Source organism: Castor canadensis, chromosome 5, assembly GCF_047511655.1.
Source record: "Castor canadensis chromosome 5, mCasCan1.hap1v2, whole genome shotgun sequence".
NCBI classification, from domain to species: domain Eukaryota; kingdom Metazoa; phylum Chordata; class Mammalia; order Rodentia; family Castoridae; genus Castor; species Castor canadensis.
The window spans coordinates 80,623,406-80,647,762 of NC_133390.1; the positions used below are offsets into that span (position 1 = coordinate 80,623,406).

The following is a 24,357-nucleotide window of genomic DNA, read 5'->3' on the forward strand; positions in this document are numbered from 1 at the left end:
GCTAGGGTTTGAATTCAGGGCCTCACACTTGCTAGGTAGGTGCTTTATCACTTGAGCCACTCTGCCAACCCATGCCCAAGAAACTTCAAAACAATAATTTGAATTATTCTAAGTGAGGCAAGTATCTTTCAGTTCTTTTTAAGTATCACCATTTCTTGTTACCTTACACTCAGGGTTTCATATGTTTATGCTGGCACCCTGTTTCCTAATTGGCTAAGCATAAATGGTTCTCTCAGAATCTCTGTTCCTTCTCTTTCAAATGACGAAGTTACTTCCTAAACTTTCAAATAGAAATGACCAGAATTCCTGCTGGAGTTTATATTAATACTTTCCTCTGGTACTTAACACTTTCTATTTTGGTGTGAGCTCTTTGTGTAATCACCTGCTCCATTGTAAACTGGGAGGTCCTTAGAAGCAGACTTATCTCTTTGTTTATGCATACTGTTCCCAGATGGTCTGAAATATAGTAAGAATCAAATATTAGTTGTATGCAAAGCCACTGAAATGCTTAATGTCAAGAAATATCATTAGTATAAACCATAAGGTGAAACCGACCCTGAAGTTACACAGCTCAACAATTGTTGTCTAAGACTGAACTATGATCTATCATTCTTTAATGAGTATCCATTTATTGTCTTTTCTATTTATCTTTCAATATTTAAGCAGCATGTATATTCCTTGGTACAATGACTTTGATCTTGTATAATCTAGTCCTGGCTGTCCCCCACCAACTCTAAGCTATAGGCAGAGATAGACTCCTCTCTTTTATTTAAACATTGCAACCCTAGCAGAGTGTCTTGAATTTTGTAGATAATCAGTAGTGCTTGTTGAATTAACAGGAACACATGCTTACATTTTAACTTTTTGACATGGAAGAGATTTTAGTGAATCATCTTGACAATTACGGATATGGAGGTATGAGAAGTCATGCAATATCTTGTTGATAATTACACATGTAGCCAAACAATTAGTAAATATAGTTCAACATTTCTTCTAAAGTATTAAATTTTACCTTTTAATGCACATGCACATACATATATATATACACATACATATATGTATACATACGTGTGCGTATGTATATATATATATGTATATGCATATATATATATTTTTTTTTTTGACACGAGGTATTTCTACATTGCCTAGGCTGATCTTGAACTCATGAATTCAAGTGACCCTCCTGCTTCAGCCTCCTTAGAAGTACCTGGGATTATAAATGTTCACCACTATGCCTGGCTTTACCTTTTTCTTTTCTTTTTTGCAGTACTGGGATTTGTAATTAGGGCCTTCACCTTGAGCCACTCTACCAGCCCTATTTTTGTGAAGGGTTTTTCGAGATAGGGTATTATGAACTATTTGCCCAGGCTGGCTTTAAACCACAATTCTCCTGATCTCTGCCTCCTGAGTAGCTAGGATTACAGGCATGAGCCACTGGCACCCAGCCTGGCTTTACCTTTTAATTTTTAAAATGGCATAATCTAGTAAACTCTTGCACATATTTCAAAATGGGTAACAGAAATATCTACTTTAGAAGAGAAAATGGCCTAGAAGTTTCTTCTCTGTCATTATAGTTGTTTATCCTGGGGCCAGTAACTTCCCCCAGTCTGAGTTTCCCCATCTATCAAAACATATGTTAAGTAGTTGCCCCAGTGTTACTGTGACAGGAGGACTTGTGGAAAGACTGCTGCATACCTTTGCCCTCCAATTTATGATTCTAGAAGTGGTACACAAGAATTTCCATTTCTTAACAAGTTCCTAACCAATACTGACATTACTGGTCCTGAGACCACTTTGAGAACTGCTGAATTAAACTATGTAGGGGTCTTTGCACCTCTAACTTTGTTATACTAAGAGTCAAATCTTGATATATCAGTATATCCAATTCCAAAATTCATGTTCTTAATCCTTAGACTGGAGAAGAAAACATTTTGTTATGTTAAAATTATTGAATGATAACAAATAATTTAAAAAATTTCAGTAAAATGCAAAGATTTTTCTGGTGATTTCTATGAGATCTGAACATTCAAACACAAGATTATATTGGTTTTCAAAAGAAGTATTGATTTCATATGTTTGATTATAGTTTGAAGAAAACTAAACTTTGTCTAATTTCACATGGGAAAAGATGGCTAAGTAATATTTCATAGCAATGCCCATATATCTTCAAACTACCTGAGTATTAAAAAAAGATAAATCTATGCAAATTTCATTTTGCTTCATAATTGCTCTACTTGGGAGTAATAATTCACTATTTCCAAATATACATTCTAAAGGTCAACAGCCATTACCAGTGAGAACAGGCTGCTTTATGTGCCTTATCTTAATTCTCAAAATAACTCTTGTACAGGGTATAATCAATATCACCACCTTCCATTTTGCAGGTGGGGAAACTGAGGCTCAAAAACATTCTCTAATCTTTCCAAGGCACAAACAGTGAATGATAGAGCTGGATTCAAATATAGGCAGCTGTCCATTTACCTCCAGACCCTGAACTCTTCATACTCTTTCTAATAAAAGACAGAGAAATTTAAAAGGTTGGGTTTATCCCTGACTTACTTAAAAGCTTTATCAGAAACACTGGAGAACTCACCACCAATCATCTTGGATCTTAGTTCACCATCTTTAAGGTTGGACTCTAGAGTCTAATTCTACATTTTCCCAGGTTTTGTAGATTGACACTCTGAAGAAGGAGAGGAGACTAAAAGGATGAGTATTACTTCAAACAAATCATATTCTTTTCAGCCAGCATGCTAGGATTTCAACCTGATGAGTTTTTGAGAGGGTGCAAGGTTAGAATCAGCTCCTGTGTTTTTGCTGAAATCCTTTTCTGTTTATCTGCCCTCTTCAACTTTGTCATTCTGAATGCATACACACAGAGCACAGGGTCTTAAGTAACATTGCTGAGGTTACACCAGAGACAGGTGTTAGGCAAACTATTTCCCCGGGGCTATCATTTCTAACTCTCCCTCTTCAAAAAGAGAAGGAGGATAGAAGGAAAGGGGTTTCTTTTCATATTAAATACAGGGACTGCAAACACCTTCCCCTAGGCAATACATTCTCTGCCAGTGCTGCTGTAGTTTACCCAAACACCAAAGCAAAAAGCAAACAGCCCCTTTTGTAAGGGAAGAGCTGTCACCTGTCAAGAGATATTTGTGAATTTCTAGAGATGAGAAAAAAAGAAAACCCTTTCCCTTATTTTATTAAGCAGCCTGTTTGTTCAAGGTTTGAAATGCATACTTGGGTTTAAGGTAAAGTCCCTGAGTTGGCATCCTTGAACAAAGTGATACCTTCCTATTGGCTATACTATACAAAGAGGAGAATAGAAAAACAGTCTGCTTTTACAGGACACCTGAACTTTGTCTAAACTAAGTGTATAGTGAGCTACCTCATAAATAACATAGATAATTACAATTCCATTTTACAAAAAATTAGAGCATTATTTTTTGCTATGCAAATATGTTTACTTATTCATATGTTTATTTATATTCATAGAATGAACACACAAAGTCCACATTATACAAATTATGTTGAATGACTCTTTTAATGATTCTAGCCAAGGAGTAAGAAAACTAGGGATACCAAAAGCAAGGTTTAAGGAATGCTGGAAGAAAAAGGAAAAAATGTGATGTCTACTTCCATGTCCAAGCTAATCCTAGAAAAAAACTTATAAACATACTTTGTCAACTGATTGCTTTTCTGCATCTTTCCTTGTATTACTCCCATTCCAGATAGATCAGATCAACCCAATTTCCAATATGTCTTAGTCATTTTTAGCCAAAACTACCATTCCTAACATTCCTTTAGATGCACCTTTGACTGATATCCCATTTTGATGTGTAAATGACCAAACATACCTCAGTCACCAGGAAGTATTTGCATTTTCTTGAGACAGGGTCTCACTATGTAGCCACAGTTCTCCTTGAACTTGCAATCACTCCTGCCTCAGCCTCCTGAGTGTTCTGATTATAGACATATGCCACCAGACCCAACTATTATCTGCATTTTTTTTAAAGAATATGCTATGTAGCCAAAATTGATATCAAGTTTGTAAGTACCATTACACAGTTAGTGGGTGTGTAAATAGACAACAACATCAATAAAGAAAAAAAATCAGAAAGAAATTTGGTAAGCCTGCTGTTCATATAATTTTACCTAATAATTACATCTTAAATATCTAGCATAGGAAAATGTCTTCATTTAAATTTTTTCTTAAAAATATACAAGCAGAATAGTTAAATAAATTATAACATATCTATGTAATGATATGTACTATAGTAATTAAAGTTGTTTTGAAAATTAGTAAATGAGGAAAAATGTTCACCATATAATACAAATAAAAAGGAGCATATTGCAAAGCTTATATATGATATGATTCCAAATATGTTTTATAAAACCTCTTCTATAAAAAAAATAGAAAGGAAATAAAACATTAATTATTATGACTACTATGGATATATATCCTTGTGATAGTTCTAAAGTTTTTTTTTATAATTTTATTGATTATTATAATAATCAGATGAATGTATTAATTGGTTTTATAATTTTATTACAAAAAGTAATATATATTTGCCTTCTTCAAAGAGTTTATTAAAAATAGTGTAGACAGACAACTGATAACAAAAATAATAAGTTTTTATTTGACTATAAATTTGTGTGTTAGAAATTTGAATGAAATGTATCACTGACAGAAACCATCACAATTGTCTAAGGTTCATAATAGATATGTAGGTCTATACAAATGAGGAAAGACATTCCATGGAAGTTTGTTTCAAAAACAAACACTGCATCTAAATACTAGTCTGTTGATATGTAGAGCTGAAGACTCCTCACATGTATCTGGGTTGGTACAACGTAGATTTACAAAAACATCATTTTAGATAATTACTACTAAATTCCCTTGGAAAAATCTAACTCAGCTTAAAAGGGTTCCCCTCAAAGTAAATAAATAAATGAATGCAGAAGTAAGAGTTATGCAGCCAGCAACAATCATTCCAGGAGAACATCTAAGTGCTAATATTATTTACCTCTTAAAGATATGACAGTATGCTTACACATGTTCAAATTTGCATAAATTTGAGATATAAAGTACCACATTAAGCAATAGAAACAAGAACCAATAAGGTCCTCAAAAAGATAGATTAAAATATGAATCCCTTGATAAATTCCATTCACTTTCATTTACTAATTCAGTGGGGTTTATTCTCAGTGACATTAAATTTTATTGTAGTTAAAAAAGATACAGGTCAGAAATGATGATACAGAACTGTAATGCAAAGATACTTGGGAGGTAGAGGCAGGAGAATCATGAGTTTCAGGCTAGCTTGGCAAAGTTAGCCCAAGGTAAAAAAACAAAAGGACCTGGGGCATGAATCAGGGGGTAGAGCTATGTGTAGTATGTACAAGACTCTGGGTTCAATTCTCAGCACTAAAAAAAATTCAGTACACATTCCCTCCAATTCATTTCAAATGTCCTTTGTTGATAATCAGGACAAAACATTGTTATTCCATTTCTTGACTAGCTATTAAGGTGAAGACTGTGTCAAAAAATCAGTAAAAATAGTTTGAATTTCTCAATTTCAAGATTTCTGTCCCTAATAATCTGACATGTCTTTTCATGTCCATTATAGAGTTGTAATTTTTGACAGTGAGAAAATACTTGGCTGAGATCCCAGCTTACTAAATATTTTGAAGAGGAAAGTAATATATGTGCAGACTTTGGAAACTATTTAGCAATTAACCTATACATAGAAAAGTGAAAAATTTCCACCAAGTAATGGAAGAAAAGAGCTCCACACTAGCACAATAGCAAACTAGAAGGACAAGGGATCTAAGTGGCTCCTACTTTTAAATTAAACCAGAACACTAATTATTATATTCTGAGTAAATCTGCCATTTTCTAGTCATCCTGCTGGGGACTGTGGTTGTACTTGAGCCCTATCTGTGTCAGTGTCTTATGTATGTGTTTATGACAATGAAGATTAGGAAAGACTCACAACACACATAGAACTATAAATTATAAAGAATGTCACCAGTTCTTCTGAGATAAAAACAGGGCAGCTGCTACAGATAGGCAAGCTTGCTTATTCAGACAAGTTTGTTCTTATTCAACTTTTATATTCTTTTAAATATAGTTGCCTCGAGTGCCCTATTTTGTTTTCCTCATTGTCGAAACCCTAATTCATTCTTTCTGAATGCCCTACTTTGGACATTCAGAGCACTAGGCATGACAAAATACGGCCCCCTTAAGAGACAGAGAAATAAGCAACTATAATATTCTGTGATAAGTAATATAACATAATGAAAAGTATGCCAAAATTGCTTCAGAGTAATGGTCTCTAATTTGAATGGTGGAAGATTGGTGGAAAATGAATTCCCAGAGAAGCAGGACAAACAGGGCAATGAGGGATGGATACAAATTACATAGAGAAGAGAGAAAAAAACAGAAATGTTGCTTTCAAGCAGAGTATTTCCAAGAATATATAAAAGTACACGACAGCATGGCACATTAAGAAACCACATGCTTCAGTGGAAAAAGATAATAACAGGAACTGTAAACTAAAAAGCTTACAATTCTCCATTTTAAAGCCTATGACTTGTTGCCAATTTCTACAAATTCACAAGTCAGGATAGAAAATCTCTGGAGACAATGTACTTGTAAGACATAGCTTTGCCTAGTCAGTTGTTATCTATCAATTTAACAATTTTTTTTTTTGGCAGTACTGGGGTTTGAACTCAGGGCCTCGCACTTGCTAGAAGGTGCTCTACCACTTGAGTCACTCCACCAGCCCTGCTATCCATCAGTCTAAGATGCAGTATTCTTATGTGAATCTAGAATGTCCTAAATAATAATCCACTGTAAAATCAGAATTCACACCTATTTACATTCACTTATACTATATTACAAGGCCTTGAATCACCTTCCCCTTGGAATTATCAAACAGTTTCATTTCTTTAGTTCAAGAGTAATTAAAATTTATATGTGCATTGAAATGAAAGGAGATAGTGACATAATGTATTTCTCCATTAATTTAGTGAAAGAATATCAGTGTATTTGCAGGATTACTACTTTCTATTTCCCTTTCACCACTTAACCTTCTTCAGATATTAGTAAGTATATTCTACATCAAAAATTACATCATGGAAGTGTATGTGAAAATTCCTGTAAGATCTTATATCAAGCAAGGTAAAATTTTCTAAACCCTCTCCTTAATCATAACATCCGGTACTCTGTGACATCCCACTCTCTTTCTAGCTCTTCCCCTCTATTTTCATAGACAATTTTAATAGGAAAAATAATAGGACTTGTGTGATGAATAAATGATTGAAAGAAAAGAAAACCCACTAGCACTATCAGCCACACAAATGCAGGAAATTTCATGTAAACATCTCAAAAAAGTGTTTTGCTTCATTAGCCTATTATACTCTTTAGCTTGCTTGGTAGGAGGTATTATGAAGCACATAAATTCTCTCCATTTTATAAATAGGAAACTGAGGCCTAAGGGTCATGAGTGACTCAGTGATAAAGCCAAGAAAATCCTGTTTAATGGACCAGTTATCTTCTTATTCTATTCCCAGGTACTTAAATTTGCATATGTGAATAGAACTTTTTTCCCTCTCCTTCAAAGAAAAGTTCAGTGGGAGAGGTAGTTTGCCATAGTGAAAAGTGCTCTGTGTAGAATCAGATCTAGAGTCTGTCCATCTACCACTGAAAATCCCAGTGGTATCATCCTCTGTAAATTACAATTGACATGAGCAATTCAGATACCTTTCTCATACATTACAGAGAGTTGAGGAAGACTCAGAATCCATAAACAACTATTCACCATTTTTGGCTAACTTTATTGGTGCTCTTTCCTGTGGTCTTGTGTATTCAGAGCCTCCTGCCTTTTTATATGCTTTTAACAAGATAGTTGTCACAGAACTGAGGATAGCTTGCCCTACAGATTAAAGAGGAATCCCATGCCACTTACCCACATGGGGTCACTGAGGTCTGAGTCTTGCATGCGGATACAGTCCATGCTAATTTCAATCTTGTTTGTTGCACCATTTTCTGATGGTTCATCCACAAAGTTCAAATCAATGGGCTGAACCGAGCATATAGGCCTATCATAAAGGAGAGAAAAATGTGTGTTAAACATTGGAAGGGACCAAAAGGTATTCACCTAATTGATAACAATGAGTACTTTCTACTTCAAAGTTGAAAAGGCTCATTATTTGCTTAAAGTCAGAAACTCCAAGTTTGAATCCTGGCTCCACCACTTACCAGATGTATATCAAGCAGTTCAAATACAAACCATATTTGTTAAATTAGAATCATGACCCCAATTAGAATGGCTGGATGAAATGCAGGACAGAATGGATGGATCAGGCATAAAGTGCTTTGTATTCTGTCCTATTGGATCCCTAGTACTACCATCTTCTAAATATATTCACATATTAAAACCTGTTTTTATAGAAGGGTAATAATTATTTTCACGGAAAATGAAAATAACCAACAAAATTTAGTGTTTATCTTCTTAGGGGATACTTGTATTATAATAATAGTGGATAAGTCTTCAAGCTAAAAGAATGGATTTTGAGTATCAGAAAGAAATTGGGGAACCTATTTTGGATTGGGCCAGAGATCCTTTCTAGATTCTCCAAAACTATATCATCTTTTGGTTTTGGAAACTGAACAAATAACCATTGAATTCTGAAGACATAATATTGGAGGCAAAAATTTTCCCTAACAACATTAACTTTTTTCCAAGTCTAGAAACGTGCCCTAACAAGCAATATTTTGACCATTTACATTACCTACTTAATAGCTCAAGTACAAAATTTCTTACTTAGTTGATACTTACTGTTCCAGAAAATCCCAGATATGCTGGAAAACCTCTGGACTGAGGAATTCACTTGTCTGTGTGCTTTGGGACATGGTGGATCGGTAATAGCTTTCTTTCCAAGAGAAATGAGCTGGGGTTTCTACGAAACTTAAAAGGACAAAAATGAAACTGGGATTATAGTTTTTGTATTTATAATACTGAATATTTAAATTAAGCCATATTCTATTAAGAAAACATCAAGTTGTCTTCAATGCAAAGGAACTAATGCAGAAACTTTAAATTGACAGAGGCCAAAAGGAGAAGGGGAACAGGAGCTACAGAAAAGATTAGTTCAAGAAGAATTAATTAAGAATGTAACACATATGTACAGGAAAGCAATGCGAGTAAACTCCCTGTATAGCTATCCTTATCTCAACTAGCAAAACCCCTTGGTCCTTCCTATTATTGCTTATACTCTCTCTTCAACAAAATTAGAGATAAGGGCAAAATAGTTTCTGCCTGGTAGCAAGAGGGGAGGGGAGGAGAGGGTCAGGGGCTGGGGAAAGGTAAGGGGCAGGGGGAAATGTCGGGGGGGGGGGAATGACCCAAACACTGTATACACATATAAATAAAAGAAATTTAAAAAAAAGAAAAAATCAAGTGAATCTATAAAGTCATGAATGGCATGTATAGCATATTTTTAAAGTTGCACCACTGATATTTTTGAAGTGAGTATCGTGGATCCCCTTTTATCATAAAAAATCAGACAGGCTTCCAATGCTAGACAATCAAGTCATTTTTTTAATCAACGTTCATCATTCCTTTTTTTTTTTTGGTGGTACTAGGGTTTGAATCAGGGCCTCATACATGCTAGGCAGGCACTCTGCCAGCCCTCATCTTTCTTAATTAATGATATCGTTATTTTGGGTTATACTTCCACTATCCAATGTCTGTGTTCTGCAGATTTCTAAAAGAAAATAAACAGTCCCTCATGAAGCCTGACAGCAAGTCTGACCTATCATTAAGCCCATTTTATAAGTGTCTCAACTGATAATCTACCTGTTCTGTCTCCAGCAGATAAGAATTAGAAGATGGAGTGAACTCAGAGAACTTGAATTTCATCCTGAGACTAATCTTCTGACTTTTATAACTACTATCTTAAACTTCTAAGCATAAATTTTTATTTTTTAATCACTAGATGAGAACAAATCCAATGATTAGTTAAAAAATTGAATCGGGTATTTCTATTAGGGGGGAGAAGGAAGAGACAAACATGTTTCCAGCTTGCTTGAGCTATGTGGTTGGTTATTCCATTAACCTATCAACAAATACAGTGGAAAATCTGACTTGGAGTAGCAGAGACATTTACATTTTAGCATGATAAGTTTGAAGTACCTATGGGATATATAAAAAGTAAAGCAGACTACTGGATAAGTCTTCAGCTCCAGGCAAAAGAACAGGCTTGAAGTCTAGAAATAAATCCTTATCATAAGGTGAAAATGAGTTCATAAAAGTGGATACAGTGATCTATGCAGAATAGGTACACTGAGGAGAGAACAAGCCCCATTTGGGGAATCTAAGAACTAACAGACTCAGAAATTTATCCTATCTTAGAAGCCAAGATGAATATACTTTTTAAAATTATCAATAGTACTAAATGAAAAAGGAATTCAGAAAATAAGACCTGAAAAATTAGTTAGACCTGAAGAAATCATCAGCAACCTTAATAAATCTATTACTTTCTATATATTTAATAATTGTACAAAGAACATTTAAGTGATTTGAGGATATATTCTTTAGAAATTGTTTGATTAAAAGAATGTGAACCTTGTCTAAAGAGATAAAGCAGAAAGGAAGGAGCCTGGGGAGAGAGAAAAAGTCAAGATACTGGACAGAAAGGGGATCCTAGAAGGGGAAGGCAGAAAGGAATCAAGTGCATAAGTAGAGAGACTGTCTTGACCTAAAATTCCTTAATCCCTCATTCCAATAAGAAAGATGACAAAAATAAGTATGGATTTAAATGTATTTATAAATGGGAGTCATGGATGATGGCTTTGATTTTCTTGTTGAGGCAAAAGGCAGGCAAAGTCATGAGCTGAAAATGATGATCATTAAGTAGCTGGCTACAGGGGAAAGGCGAGGGTGGGTGAGGTTAGGGAATGTGAATCTTTCATGGGTCTAACTTTCACAATTTTGTGCTCCTCTCTGATTTATATCAGCTTGAGAAGAAGGGAGAAAAACTGATAGATTGTAAAGAAACTTGAAAATTAGCTTGGGATCCAGACCAGAGGAGATAGGACCAGCAATGGAGAAATAAGCAGGCTAGAAGTTCCTACGAGGTCAAAAAGCAGAACTATTAGGTAATGAGAAAGTTAAACAGGTAGAAATGAAAGTAAGAGTGGATTATCAGAGTTTATGATGTTCCTCATGGCCACATTTAGAAAATTTACCTCTAATTAGAAGATCTAGAAACCCAACATCTTTAAGTTAAAAGGGTAATTTTCTTTATTTTCCTTTTGAAGAAAGGGCAGACTTAACTCAGATATTCACATACTGCCAATTAATGAATAGGAAGGAAGTGAAAATTAATGGACTTATTACTGAAGTGAAAGTTATAAGTACTTGGAGACACTTTAAAATATGTTTAATTTACATTGAAATTTGTCTTCAGATGAAACTGAAGCAGAAGTGGGAAAAATAAAAATAAAAACTAGGGGTAGGGATCTAGCTCAGTGATAGAATACTTGCCTGACTTGCCAAGCATGTATGAGAACTTTGGTTCAATCCTAAGTACCACCAAAAAAACAAAAAAAGCAAAGCAACAGCAAAAATAGTAAAAGCTATTCTGAACCAGTAGTAAAAATGGAAATGAACATATGAAATATTCAAATTCCAAAATGCAAATAAACTCCCACATAAGTAGTTATATACATGAACCCACAAGTATACTCAGTAAGTGACAGCCAATTGCCAGGTAAGCACTAGAACGTAAACACAGCAACAAAAAGTAGACACCCAGCAATCAATCACTATTCACTGCATGAGATTCCATATAAACAAGTGTAAGAGTTTTTAAGTTAGCAAAAATTTAGTTGTAGTTCCTACAGACAGTTAACATGACTCTGGTTTTATCAAAAAGTATAGAGTAGATTCTAAAAGAGTCTTAGACAAAAGAAAGCCACTCATTTTCTCTAAGGCAAAAGAGCAGAAGATAGCACTGATTCCACAGTCATTTATTTCTACGTTTTCACTGGAAGTTCAAGTTTCTCTCCATGCTTATTTTTTTATTGCTTTGGTTCACTTCACCTTCTAGTTCCTCTCTGACTCCTACAAATTTTCCTGTGCTTAATGTTACTGCTAGCCAGCTAGAAAACCTTGGACAAGGTTTGAACTTCAGTTTCCTGGCAGATAACACAAGGAGGAGTATGCCCCGCTGTCTTTCATAGGCCTACCATATCCTCAGCACCCTCTTTTCCACCAAGGACTTTAATCCCTTTGTCTGCCAAACTTTTCGTCACTTTGTCTTATCTCATCAATGTTAGTTTATTCCAATTAATCAGATGATTTTGCATTATCTGAGAGCATGGGTTACATTTCCCAGGACCCACTTTTCTATCATGACCCCAGAGAAGATGAGTAAGTTATTCAAGCTCACTTAGCTAGTAAATAACAAGACTGGGATTTAAATTTAATGTTGAATTGCTTCAAGGTGATGCTTTACAAATTATCGATATATGTCTAATTTTCATTCATAAAGCTTGGGAAATAAGCAGTTTTCATGTTTAGGAGGATTTTTTTTTTTCTGCGAAAAATATCTACAGGGCTGGCAGAGTTGCTCAAGGGGTAGTAGCATGCCTGCCTAGCAAATGCTAGGCCCTGAGTTCAAACTCCAGTACCACCAAAAAATTTTTTTTAAAGTTTATTATTAGATAGGTGCCAGTGGTTCACACATGAAATCCTAGGTACCTGGGAGGCAGAGATCAGGAGGATTGTAGCTCCAAGCCAGCCCAGGAAAACTGTTTGTGGGACCCAATCTTGAAAATAACCATCACATAAAGGGCTGGTAGAATAGTGCAAGTGGTACAGCACCTGCCTAGCAAGTGTGAGACCCTGAATTCAAACCCAAGTACTAAACACCCCCTCTCCCAAACCCAAAAAAGAATCTACTAATTCTGCCTTATCACAGCAGTCATCCCTTTCCAAGCAGATGAATAGAAAGTGGCACCGGGAAACTAGTAACTGAGAAGAGAATGATATTTACAAAGTGTGGGACCTTTTCACAGATTTTCAGTGAAAACAGGTGTTGACATGCAAATGTAGTATAAGAAAAGGCAGCTGCATTTAATATTGATCAAGGAAACTTGATCACTCAAATCTTCTGGGAGTGCCCCCAACCCTCAGATAAAAGTGGTTCAAAACTCTGAACATGACTTTTATCCAATCTATCAATTCATCAAATTATTGTTTAAGCCTTTCTTACCAACCTCTCTAGATCTAACATAAAATGAACCTTCTAGATGGCCTTGGGAGCATTCTAGATTACTCAATTCCTTTTATATTTTCAGTCCTTTTTTTGGGTAGTACTGGGGTTTGAACTCAGGGCCTCATTCTTGCCAGACAGATGCTCTACCACTTGAGCCACAGCCCCAGCCTCCATTTCTACACTTTTATTTTCAAAACCGTTGCCATTCTTTGAGTTTACTCTGCTATTATAATTATTAATTGTGTTATTTAATTTTAAGGATGTCACAGAATACCTTTGTGTCTTTTAATTCATTAAACCCAACGATCCCTAGTAACCCTGGAGGACTAAATTTATTCATATGGTTGAGTTAATGCATCTCCCAAAAGTCACTCACCTATGCTAAATTAGGCCCATAAATATATTTTCATCCTTAAATGGAAACTTTTTCTTTTCATCTTCATGTTGAAAATGACTAGTCTATTTCTTTTCTCTCCATTCATCCCAACTTGAACCCCTGACAGCTTCACTCTTGGGAAACAAATCTAGAGCATATCTTATGTCTTAATATTTCAAGTTATCACAGTTTTCAAAACAAGAACATAGCCACAGAAATCCTTTTCAGACATTACTGAACTGATAATTTAATTCATAAGAAGATCTCTTTTCAATACGTATTTCTTCTCCATTCTACTACTCCTCAGTTAGTTGCTTTCCTTTTCATCCCCAAGCCCCCACCTTCTTTTACACCATGACCTTTCTTAAGACTTGGTTGCTCTCATCTTGTTCTACCATGACCCTTTCGTGTGCATGCCAACCCCAAATTTCTCTTAAAGTTCTTCACACCTAGCATCCACTTGGTATTTGATAGTTGTAAGGGAGGAGTCCCTTACCTCCCTCATGAATTAAACCCTCAATATTTGATATTTTGTGCCCTACTCTCTATTCCAAGCAATACCTGCCTTGCAAATTATGGTTATTCATCCTCTATAGTCCCTTCTCTCACACTCCCCACCCCACTAACTTTCCTGCCTTTGCTTCATTTGTCAGTGTTTTCTAAACTATGTATTTATGTGATGTTCAGCCTTCCCCAATAGCATTTTCTTTAGGATACCTCTTTCTTGTGTTAGAATTTACAGCCATTGACTTTGTCTGGACAAAGTCTAGTTACATCTTTGCCCCCTCATTCCTTTAGGCAAATTTTCTCATCTAAATTATTCATCCTACATATTGGGTTTTTTTTCACTCTCTAGACATTTCAGAGTTTGAACCCTGATATGCAACCATCTTTTGCCAAGTCATATTCTTTACATTTGCCAATACCCAGCTCAAGATTCAGCAAGAAAGGATAGAATATTTTGGATTTGTTTATTTGGGTATACTGCTTCAATTAGCAATTAGCATGCTTTAAGCATTTTTATCCTTAGTTAATTCTATGGTAAATTATTCATGTTGAAGTGGCGCTTCCCTTTGTCTATGCAGGTCTGTTACCACAAGTGACAAGTAAGGAATGAGGAGTCAAAAAACATACTATTTTCTTGGACCTTTATATGATAGAGCTGTAGAATGAAGAAAAAAAAAGCTAAAAAGAAACATATGTGAATATGATTTTTGCATTCTTACACATAACAGAATCCCTCTAATGTATACTAACAGATCATTCATAAACAGTTGTTGAATGAATGGCCTTAGGATTAGAGTTAGTTCAGAAATACTGGTGCTAGAAATCAAATCCAGGGCTTCCTTCATGCTAGGCAAGTGCTCTACAACTGAGCTACATCCCCTGCTCTCTTTCTGATATATCATAGTGACTTCTATAAAGAATGAAGTAGCTATGTTATGGCAACAAGACAGAAAAAAATTAAAAACCAAGCACAAGAACAAGACATGGGTACCCCTTAGAAGCTCCAAAGAACTCAGGGGTGATGACACAACCCAATAGTCCTAAAAGTGACAATAAAGGACCAAGAGAAGTGTAAACAGTACATATTATTCTTGGTTTAAGAAAGAATGAAAGTCTGTATTATTTTTAGAAATATCTACATGTAATATAAAAAAGAAAAAGAAAATGCTATTTAAGGAGTTTATGTTCAGTTATCCAGAAAGCTCACATATCCAGAGGAGCATAATTATAATGGGTTCTGGTAGGTAAATATCATTTTTCATTAAATCATTATGGCATTTTTTATTCCTTTTCAATCAGAATCACATTTGGTCTTACAGTATAGGTTTTTTTTTTCTTTATAGTATTTATGAACTGGTTGGTTCTTAGAGATATGAGCATTATAGTTTTTGTCTTTCTTGGCTGTACTTTCTAATACAGTACAGGAAGTGCGTATAAACAAAATGCTTATATAAGGAAATATTTGAAAAGTAGAGCACAAACAGCAATGCTAACATCTGTAGCAGAAAAACAATTAACATCTGATTGGTTCCATTAGCAAGGCCCTCTGCAACGTGCCTGTAGGTATTGTTTAGTATCACAACATCCTTTGAGGTAGATACCAGTATTAACCTGTTTTATAGATAACACCATGTTCAAGATCACGTGGGAACTGGGAGAATGGGAACTCTCTTCTTTAGGATATCTATTAAGTATCCCTAGTCTGCCATCTTTCAAGGTTAATGACTTTGGACAAGCTATTAAATCTCTCTGAACCTCAATTTCCATATCTGTATCAGTGAGAAAGATAATAGCACTTATCTCACAGAGTCTGAGAAAATCTTGAATTCTATCTTAAAAGGGTTACTCTACTTCCCCAGAAAGGAGCAGTAGGTATCTCACTTTAACAGTCAACAGGGTCACCTTCAGTACACTCGGACAATACCAATTCCCTGTCTCTTCCTCCAAGATATTCTATTTCAAATGATGTGAAAAAGACCCACAATCTGTACTTTTGAAAGCACAGGATTCAGGATTCAGGATTCACCTAAATTTTAATCTGTTTAGAGATTTTTTTTTTTTTTAACAGACAAGAGTGCCTTATTAAATTTGCATTTTCTTTAAATTTCCATCCTTAAGTAGGCAAGGTATCATCAGTCTTGTTCATTCAGATCATTATTTTTGTGGGAGCAGATCTAGGGATTGAACTCAGGGCCTTATGTATGCTAGGCAAGTCCTCTACCAATGAAGTATAGTCCTAATACTTAGATATCATTTTAATATTTGAATAGTATAGTATAATAATTACAAAAACAATACATAACACATATTGCATAGTAGGCATCATCCTAAGTGTTTTTTTGGTATTAACTCATTTAATTTTCACAATGCCCCATGATAAAGTTCTGGCCCCTTTTATAATCCTCACTTTATAGATAAGGAAACTGTCAGGAGAGCCATGCAACTTTTCTAAAGTAATAAACCTTGTTAATGAGAGAAGCAAAAATTCAAGTCCATTAGGCTGGCTGCTGAGCCTGTGTCCTTTGTTGTCTCACACTGAGCTGACTCTCCTAGGGGTAGATGAAGGTCAGAGCTCCTGCTCAGTGAGAGCCCTGCCTTACAGCCCCGATGCCTTCACTGGCTAGGATCTTAGGAAGTCCCTGTCCCAATCCAGGACTTAAATTCCTCCCCTGTGAGGCATTTGACCTTGATGAATCCTAGGAACCTCTGGTCCAAAGACTCTGTCATTTATTTTACAGGAAACTTTTGACCTTGTTTTCCCAGGGGTTGCTCACAGTAAAAACACACTCCTGCTTCTAGTACTTCCCCATTATTATTATTATTATTTTACCTGTAAATTCAAAATGCTTTATTCTGAGTCATTTGTCTGCTGTCATTCTTTCTCGCTGAGCAAACCAAGCATATTGCAGCCTAGATAGTACGTATCTGTCTTCACGGATTTCTGTCTTTGTTTAATCTGACTTCCTGAGTGCTTCCACCTGAGCCTATTGGACCCCCATGACTTTACTGAGAGGTCCACCAGCTCCTGCCCCTCCTTCCTCATTCCCCTCTGGAGCACCTGCACTGTTTCCAGCAGCTAATTCAATCTCAGGGATTTCTCTCTTGCCTATCCTTCCTGCTCCACCTTCTCACTGTCATCCTAGGCCAGGCTTGACTACTTAACCACTCAAGCCTCCCTTAGTCCTGATTTCTCAAACCTGGCAACACTTTAGAATACCTGGGATGCTTAAAATACAGATGGCTAAGCATGACCCCAGTCCAATGAAGTCAGAATTTTGAAGAGTGGAATCCAAGAAGGGATATTATTTAAATGTTTGGAGATTTATAAGTACTCCTAAAGTATGGTACACCAGGAGCCATTGTTGTCTAGCCCTGGTGATTCCCAAGTGGAAAGAATTAACAAAATCACTAGGCAGCTGGATACAACTTACTCCAAGGAGAGAAGTCTGGGCATGCAAAGAAACAAGGGGAGGCCTCCCAGTTGGTTTGGAGAAGCCCCTTTAAGAAACAAAGTTCTAATTGAACTTCTAGAGCCCACTGGCTCACTATACTCTCCTTTCACCTGCCTTCTCCAACCAACCCCAGGATTCTCATTGTGTCTTCCTCCAAGTTAATGTTTTTAATGGTGATAATCCATGCAGAGATTAAAACACTGGGCAGTAAGGGCTACATTCTTTGTCTCCATGTGAGCTAGCTAGCTAGGTAACTATGGGAATCCCTTTCCTTCTTTAGGCTTCACTCCCTCTATGTGTAAAAGAAGGTTATTGGATTACTAGATAATCTTTAAGCTTCCTTCCTAGTTTATTATTCCATTATTTTAAGGCCCACAACCTATTGTTCCTCACTGTTACAAAAGCAGCCCCAGTACTTTCTGCATTCAGCTCACAACAGGCAATTCATCTGAGAAAAGGTGTTCATGACACCAGGTGAAGACTGCCCACTGTAAGCCAATACTATGGCTGCAGACTTCTTTACACTTTACTATATCTCTAGCCATCTCTGCTGAACTTCATTTCAGGCTTGGGATCTCTGTAAAGACCTTCCTGGTCAGTGCCCTTTGATAGCAACTCCATCTGATGGCAGTAGCTTCTTTCATTTCTGGACTTCATACCTCCTACAAACAGATGACTTTAGGAAAGTGACTCAGGAAGCCTTGGGTGTGAGAGAGGACTCTGGTCTCATCCTTCTGCTTGTCCAGTGATGCTCAGGGTGTGAATACAGTGTGTTTGCACTATGGGTGCCAGAAGCTTTCTGTTTATTTTTTTACTTTGTCTTACTGTGAGATGGCTAAATCCATGGGGAGGTGGTAGATGGTGAGTACACAGCAGAGATGTGGTGGCAGAATGTCCCCGATCCCCTCCCTGCCAGTTTCTTGTCTCCCTTACTTTGAAATGCACAGCCTAAAGGGGTTGGAGACTGGAGAGCCTATCAGGTCTATGTAATGATAATGTGTTTAAGTAATTTTTTCCACAAATAAATTAACTTAAGCCTACAGTGATACTGTAATGTGTAACAGGATAAAAAATTAAAACTAGAAGTGTTCATGGGCTTTGAATTTCCCTGCAGTGATCCAGATTCTCCCTCCTTGGCCTTTTCTTTAACTTTTATATCTAAGAATGGAGAAGGGAAAAAAGGGAAGGACAAACAAATTTAGCAAGGGTAGTTTAGTCTATCTATGAAACAAAAGGCTCTGAGTCAGAGCATGGAATATGAAATCCTGTGGGGTCAGTATGCTGGTTTGGAAATTTGGGGCAGACAGAGTTTGGTGGAAAAGAGATGAATGGATTATAGTTTTGGAATTCAGAGAGAAGAGTAAAAAAAGAACAAAAATGCTGCTCAAGGTTATAAACTGGGTCTTTAATAATCTAGAGCACAGAACAATTAAAAATTTAAAAGAATGGAATGAATGAGTAAAAATCCTTTCAGGTTTTTTCTGTGTTTTTAAAATATAATACCACTTAGAGGATAAACTCATTCTGGTCATAGTTTCAAAAGTGTACAAAGCATTATATTATTAAAGATATCTGCATTTTAGAAAAGAATTTTTATAAGTTCATAGAGAAGAAGAGAGGCATAATTCCACACAAAAAGGTACTCAAAGGAAAAATGACTCAAGAAAAATGAAAGACTTTAGGGTGTAAACTACTAGTCACAAAAATTCCTTCTGTGAGGTCTTAAAACAATGCTTATTTCTTAGGTATAGTCTATGGCTTTCACACTACTGTAGCAGAGTTAAGTACTTGTGACAGAGACCAGTCTGCAAAAACTGAAAATATTCTCTGACTTTTTACAAAAAAAGTTTTCCAAACTTGACTAAAAATAAAATTCTTACTGCATAATCAAGGATATTATAAATTATAAGGGAAAGATGGTTGGTCAGGTAGACTGTTGACAAAAATGATTTGGTAGTATAAAAAGATTTCTGGTAATTGGTTGCAAAAGCAGCAGCTATGAAAGTATGAAGGGTGGGCAGGGAAACAGGAGAACAAACTGAATATTACAGGGGCTTCAGGACAGATTTGGAAGATTGTGTCTGAGAATGAGGTTGAGAATAGTTTGTAAATAGATGTGTGTCTATATATAAAAGGAAGTTGTGATTACTAGAAGCAGCCTGGATTACTGAGGAAGTCCTCTCACTTCCACCAACTAACTTGGCACACTCTCTCATGTGTACTGGCTGTTCCTTCTAGTATACGTAGGCTTTGTCTCTGCCACTATTTTCTTCTTAACATGCTCTTCAACTTGGCAACTGAGAAACCCGCACTATTTCAGAGTCATGTCTGTGGCTGAAAGATATCAGAGCTTCTCACATAGACCACTTAAACTAGAGATCTGCATGCATCTAAGCACCATATATTCCCATTTTTGGTTAAATGTGCCTCTCTCCAACTGGGGCAATAGCTCAGTGGTATGCACATTGCACACATTGCGTAAGAAGGTGAACCCAAGGCATTGGGTTCAATCCCCAGTGCACACCACATACACTTCTCTCCAAAAATATCTTTGACAGTGTTTTTGCTTTTGTTTTTATAGGAAAATGATTTATAAAACATCAAAAGTTATTTCTGTGTTTTCAACCTCCCCCATCTCATCTTACATTCAGTTTCTCTGCCCCTGCTGAAAACACATTCTATCCCCACATTAACACATCCCTTTAATTCTATCCCACACATGTATGTTCATATTACTACTCGTTACTAGTAGTTCTAGTAACTTCCTAGAACTAAACTCAAGGTAAAGACTGACTTTTAGAAGCTGGATCTGATTTCAAGTTAAAAGGAAAAAAAATAAACAAACAGGGTGTAGTGGTTTATATCTATAATCCCAGCCACTCAGGAGGCAGTTCAAGGCCAACCAGGGCAAAACATTTGTGAGACCCCATCATATCCAATAAAAAAACTGAGCATGGTGACACATGTGTCATCTCAGCTATGTGTGAAGTGTAAAAAGAGTATCACAGTTCAGGTCATCAGAGCGTAAATGTGAGATACTATTTGAAAAATGACTAATGCAAAAAAGACTGAGGGGAGTGGCCCCAGTAATAGAGTGCCTGCCTGGCAAGTGCAAGGCCCAGAAAATTCTTATTAGAATCTCTCTCACACACACACACACACATACATACAAAGAAGAAAAAATTTTCCCTAAAGGAAAGGACCTATGATGCAGTACAGAGCAGGTCCTACTTTTATCACTTCTCCAGCTATTGTCTAAAATCAAGTGCAGTGCAGAACAGATATTTGCTAGCCAAAATTCCCAGATTTTATAGAGGAAATAAACTGCTTTTAGCCATGGGACAAGCATGATTGCTTTTGCTTAATAAGAACAACCTCAATTAAACACAATGCCTATGTTCCTAATGTGAAACTTTCTATGACCTGTCGGTTTCTGAGGTCATGTTATTAGTGTACTAAGCTTAGAATTCAAATTTAATATAGTTGTATAAAAACAGGGCAGCCTTTCTCTAGTCCCGTTTACTTTTAGGATCAGTTCCCTTCATCATAGTTATTTTTCAGAAATATTATGTTTGTCAAAAGTAACATGACACCTTTTCTCAAGCTGATATCTTCATTAGTGTGAAAGCCATTTAGTACATTATCTATTATGAAATGATCTTTGAATGATCCAGATGAATATGTGTGCTTGGATGTTAGGTTTACTGGATAGCAGTAGTAACAATTTCATTCATGGGAGCACCTTTTAGGCATAAAACACTCTGTGCATGTGTCCACAGTTTGTCTGCACTTGTGTTCATGGCATTTTCAGGGATGCGTTTCAATCAACAGTGTGAATTAGATCTAAAGACATAAGGAGACTCTGATAACATATCCTTGGAGGAGACTAGTGCTGTGATACACAGAAGCAGAAGAAAAAAAAAATTCAGAAAAACAGAACAGTGCCCCTGTGGGAAAGAAATGTAAATGAGAGAACTGTTATCTCATTTGGAATCCTTCAGAGACACTGGGGATAAAACTTAGGACTTCATAAAATTCCTTAGTCCTGTTGGAGTAAGGGCTTTACATATGCTAAGCAAGTGCTGTACAACGAAGTCACAGCCTCAGCCAAAGAATGTGAATTTTAGACTCATAGTTTTGCCTCACTGTAGATCTTTGACCTTGAACAAGTTAGTTACACTTTCCACATCTCCATTTTCCTGTATAAAAAACAAGTATAAAAATACCTAACACATGATGTTGTTTTAAGACTAAATGAGATGTATATAAAGTACTTGGTACAGTACCTCACAGGTAATTAAAAAATGGAAGGTAATAGGTATCACTATTTTAAACTGTGGTCTAAAGTTATATGCCCATCACTCTGAGAATAAAAAGTCATGAGAATTTCATGGAGTATGGTTCAGTTCCTGGAAGTCTCAATATTAATGTAGGCCGAGAATTATTTCTCAGGCAATTTTATGGTCTCTTGATTTTTTAACAAAAGAAAAACAAACAGACCAAATCAGTGCACATAAATTTATGCATTGATAAATCTTTACTATTCTAGAATAAGACTCATTATGGCTTATTATGGAGTTCAAATCCTTCACGTGGCTAGCTGCTCTAATTTTTTTGAATCAGATTTATATATCATGGTTGCTAAATCCCCAAACACCTGAGAAATGATCTTAGACTCACTTACTGAGACCTAATATAAAGTGTATAGAGGCATTTATCACCAATATCAGCATGCAATTACAATCACACTTTACTGATATGTATATACTTAATAGGGCTTAATGTTTATCAATGCACATTCATTAGAAGAACCAAAGTTCCACATTTATAGACCAAACATACCAATCCCGAGAACTTAATCTTCTACAAGATCAGAACATATGATCCCTGTTTGAGATTAAAAGATAACTATGGTAAAATGTAAATGCCATAATCCTGATGCCAATGCCACCATAAAACTTCATTTCTCACTCCACCAAGTCTTAGGATACTTCCCAGCCAAAAGCTCTCCTGCAGTTTTCTTGCAAATTGTGACTCACAGATCTACAATAGCTATCTAGTAAGCTCAGCTGTCCTCCCCAGCCTAAAAGACTTTGGGGTCCTTTCTATTCAGCTGATGGGTAAAGACAGAAGGAAAGAGAGAAAACAGAAGAGATGGAGGGGAGAGAAAAACTAAAATGCAAGTAGAGATCTTATGTTAATTTCAATCTAAAGTCTAGAAGTAACAAGTCACATGGTCATGCATGACTTTATGGGAAGCTGGAAAATAACTGTGCCCAAAAGGGGGCAAAAATAGTGTGGTGAGCAACCAAAATTGTCTCTATCCCAGTGTTTCTACCACTGGATGAGAGAATTTTTGAGTTCTTGGATTTTTGTTTTATTATAGCTTGTGTTTTTAGATAGCACTTTAAAAACAAGATACCTTTTATATGTATATGTGAAAGCACATGTGTGTGTAAAATGACTGAGAAGGAGCTGAATTAACTCTTTGGCACTTACTTATCTCCTCCTTTTATATTCCCTTCTGTGAAATCAGAGACCTCTCACTTTTCAGAGAACCTTAGAAAGATGTAACGATGATCTCCTACCAAGTGACTCTATCCAAGATTGGTGTTTACCAGTGAGACATAAAATCTTAGAAGAGAAGTCTCTAAGACAAAACTATGCCATCAAACTTCACCAAAGTATACAGAAGGGAAACTACTCAGAATTTCTGGACAATTGACTGTAAGCACACGCCTTAACAAACCTCTGCCAAAAGAATACTTATTTTTTTCCTTGGACATTGATATCTCTACATTAATCTCTTTTACATTCAGTGCTTGGATGATGAGTCTTTTCTACTTGAAGGGATGGCTTCTGGGAAGATTGCTAAGAAGAAATCTCTTTGCATATGTCTGTAAACTTTCAGGGCAAATGGTAAGGGAGCACCTAGATTAAGATGGAACACTTAGCACATGACCTTCCCAAGGTCATGGCAGAGAGGATTTGAGCACAGAACTTAAAGAGAGAACACTTAAATTTTAACAGCCTTATCCAAATTTCACCATATGAGGGTCCTATGTTGTCACAAACCACACCCCACACTCCCAAACACATACTTCCATTTAAATGGTACCTTGAATTCACCATCAGATTACAATAGCACAGTACTAAGTATCTGTGAATACCCCATATAATCTGAATATTTGGAACCGTAAAAAATTTAAGTTTCAAGGTATCTTAACCATGAGTGAGAAAATAGCATAATTTGGAAAGAATAAAGACTAAGCTTTAACTATCTTCACCATCATGGGCAAAAAAAAAAAAGAAAGAAAGAAAACCTTTCCATTTGATCAAATATTTCTTAATTAGTAATTTGTAAAGTCTCTTAAAAGACTTAGGATTTGGTGTAAGCCCAGGGAGGTGTCACATAACTATAATTCCATCTATGCAGAAGGCGCAGGAAGGAAGACTGCTTCCCAAGGATGACTCCAGGCAAAAGGTGCAAGACCTATCTGAAAAATAAATAAAACAAAAAAGGGCTGGGGGAATGGCTTAAGTGGTAAAGCATCTGCCTAGCAAGCATGAGGTAAGGTCCAAAAAAAAGTAGTTTAGTACTCAATTTATTATAATGAAATTATAATTGTTATGAAAGCATCAATTATAATTATGGAAAGAAGTATAAAATTTTCCAGGAAATACATACCTAATGTTAGGAACTTAGTAATTAGCTCAGGCCATTAGTTATAG

At 36.1% G+C, this 24,357-nt stretch overlaps 1 protein-coding gene across 5 annotated transcripts in view; it reads right to left on the reverse strand.

Annotated features, from left to right (window-relative positions):
* The window catches only part of Tp63 (tumor protein p63), a 213,115-nt gene that overhangs the window by 116,803 nt on the left and 71,955 nt on the right, over positions 1-24,357 (reverse strand). For all 5 annotated transcript variants that reach the window (XM_074073543.1, XM_020153945.2, XM_074073544.1 and 2 more), the window contains exons 2-3: positions 8,847-8,975; positions 7,974-8,106 (exon numbers count right to left, since the gene is read on the reverse strand). In XM_074073543.1, the coding sequence (XP_073929644.1) occupies positions 7,974-8,106; positions 8,847-8,975 (262 nt within the window). The remainder of the gene's footprint in view (positions 1-7,973; positions 8,107-8,846; positions 8,976-24,357) is intronic.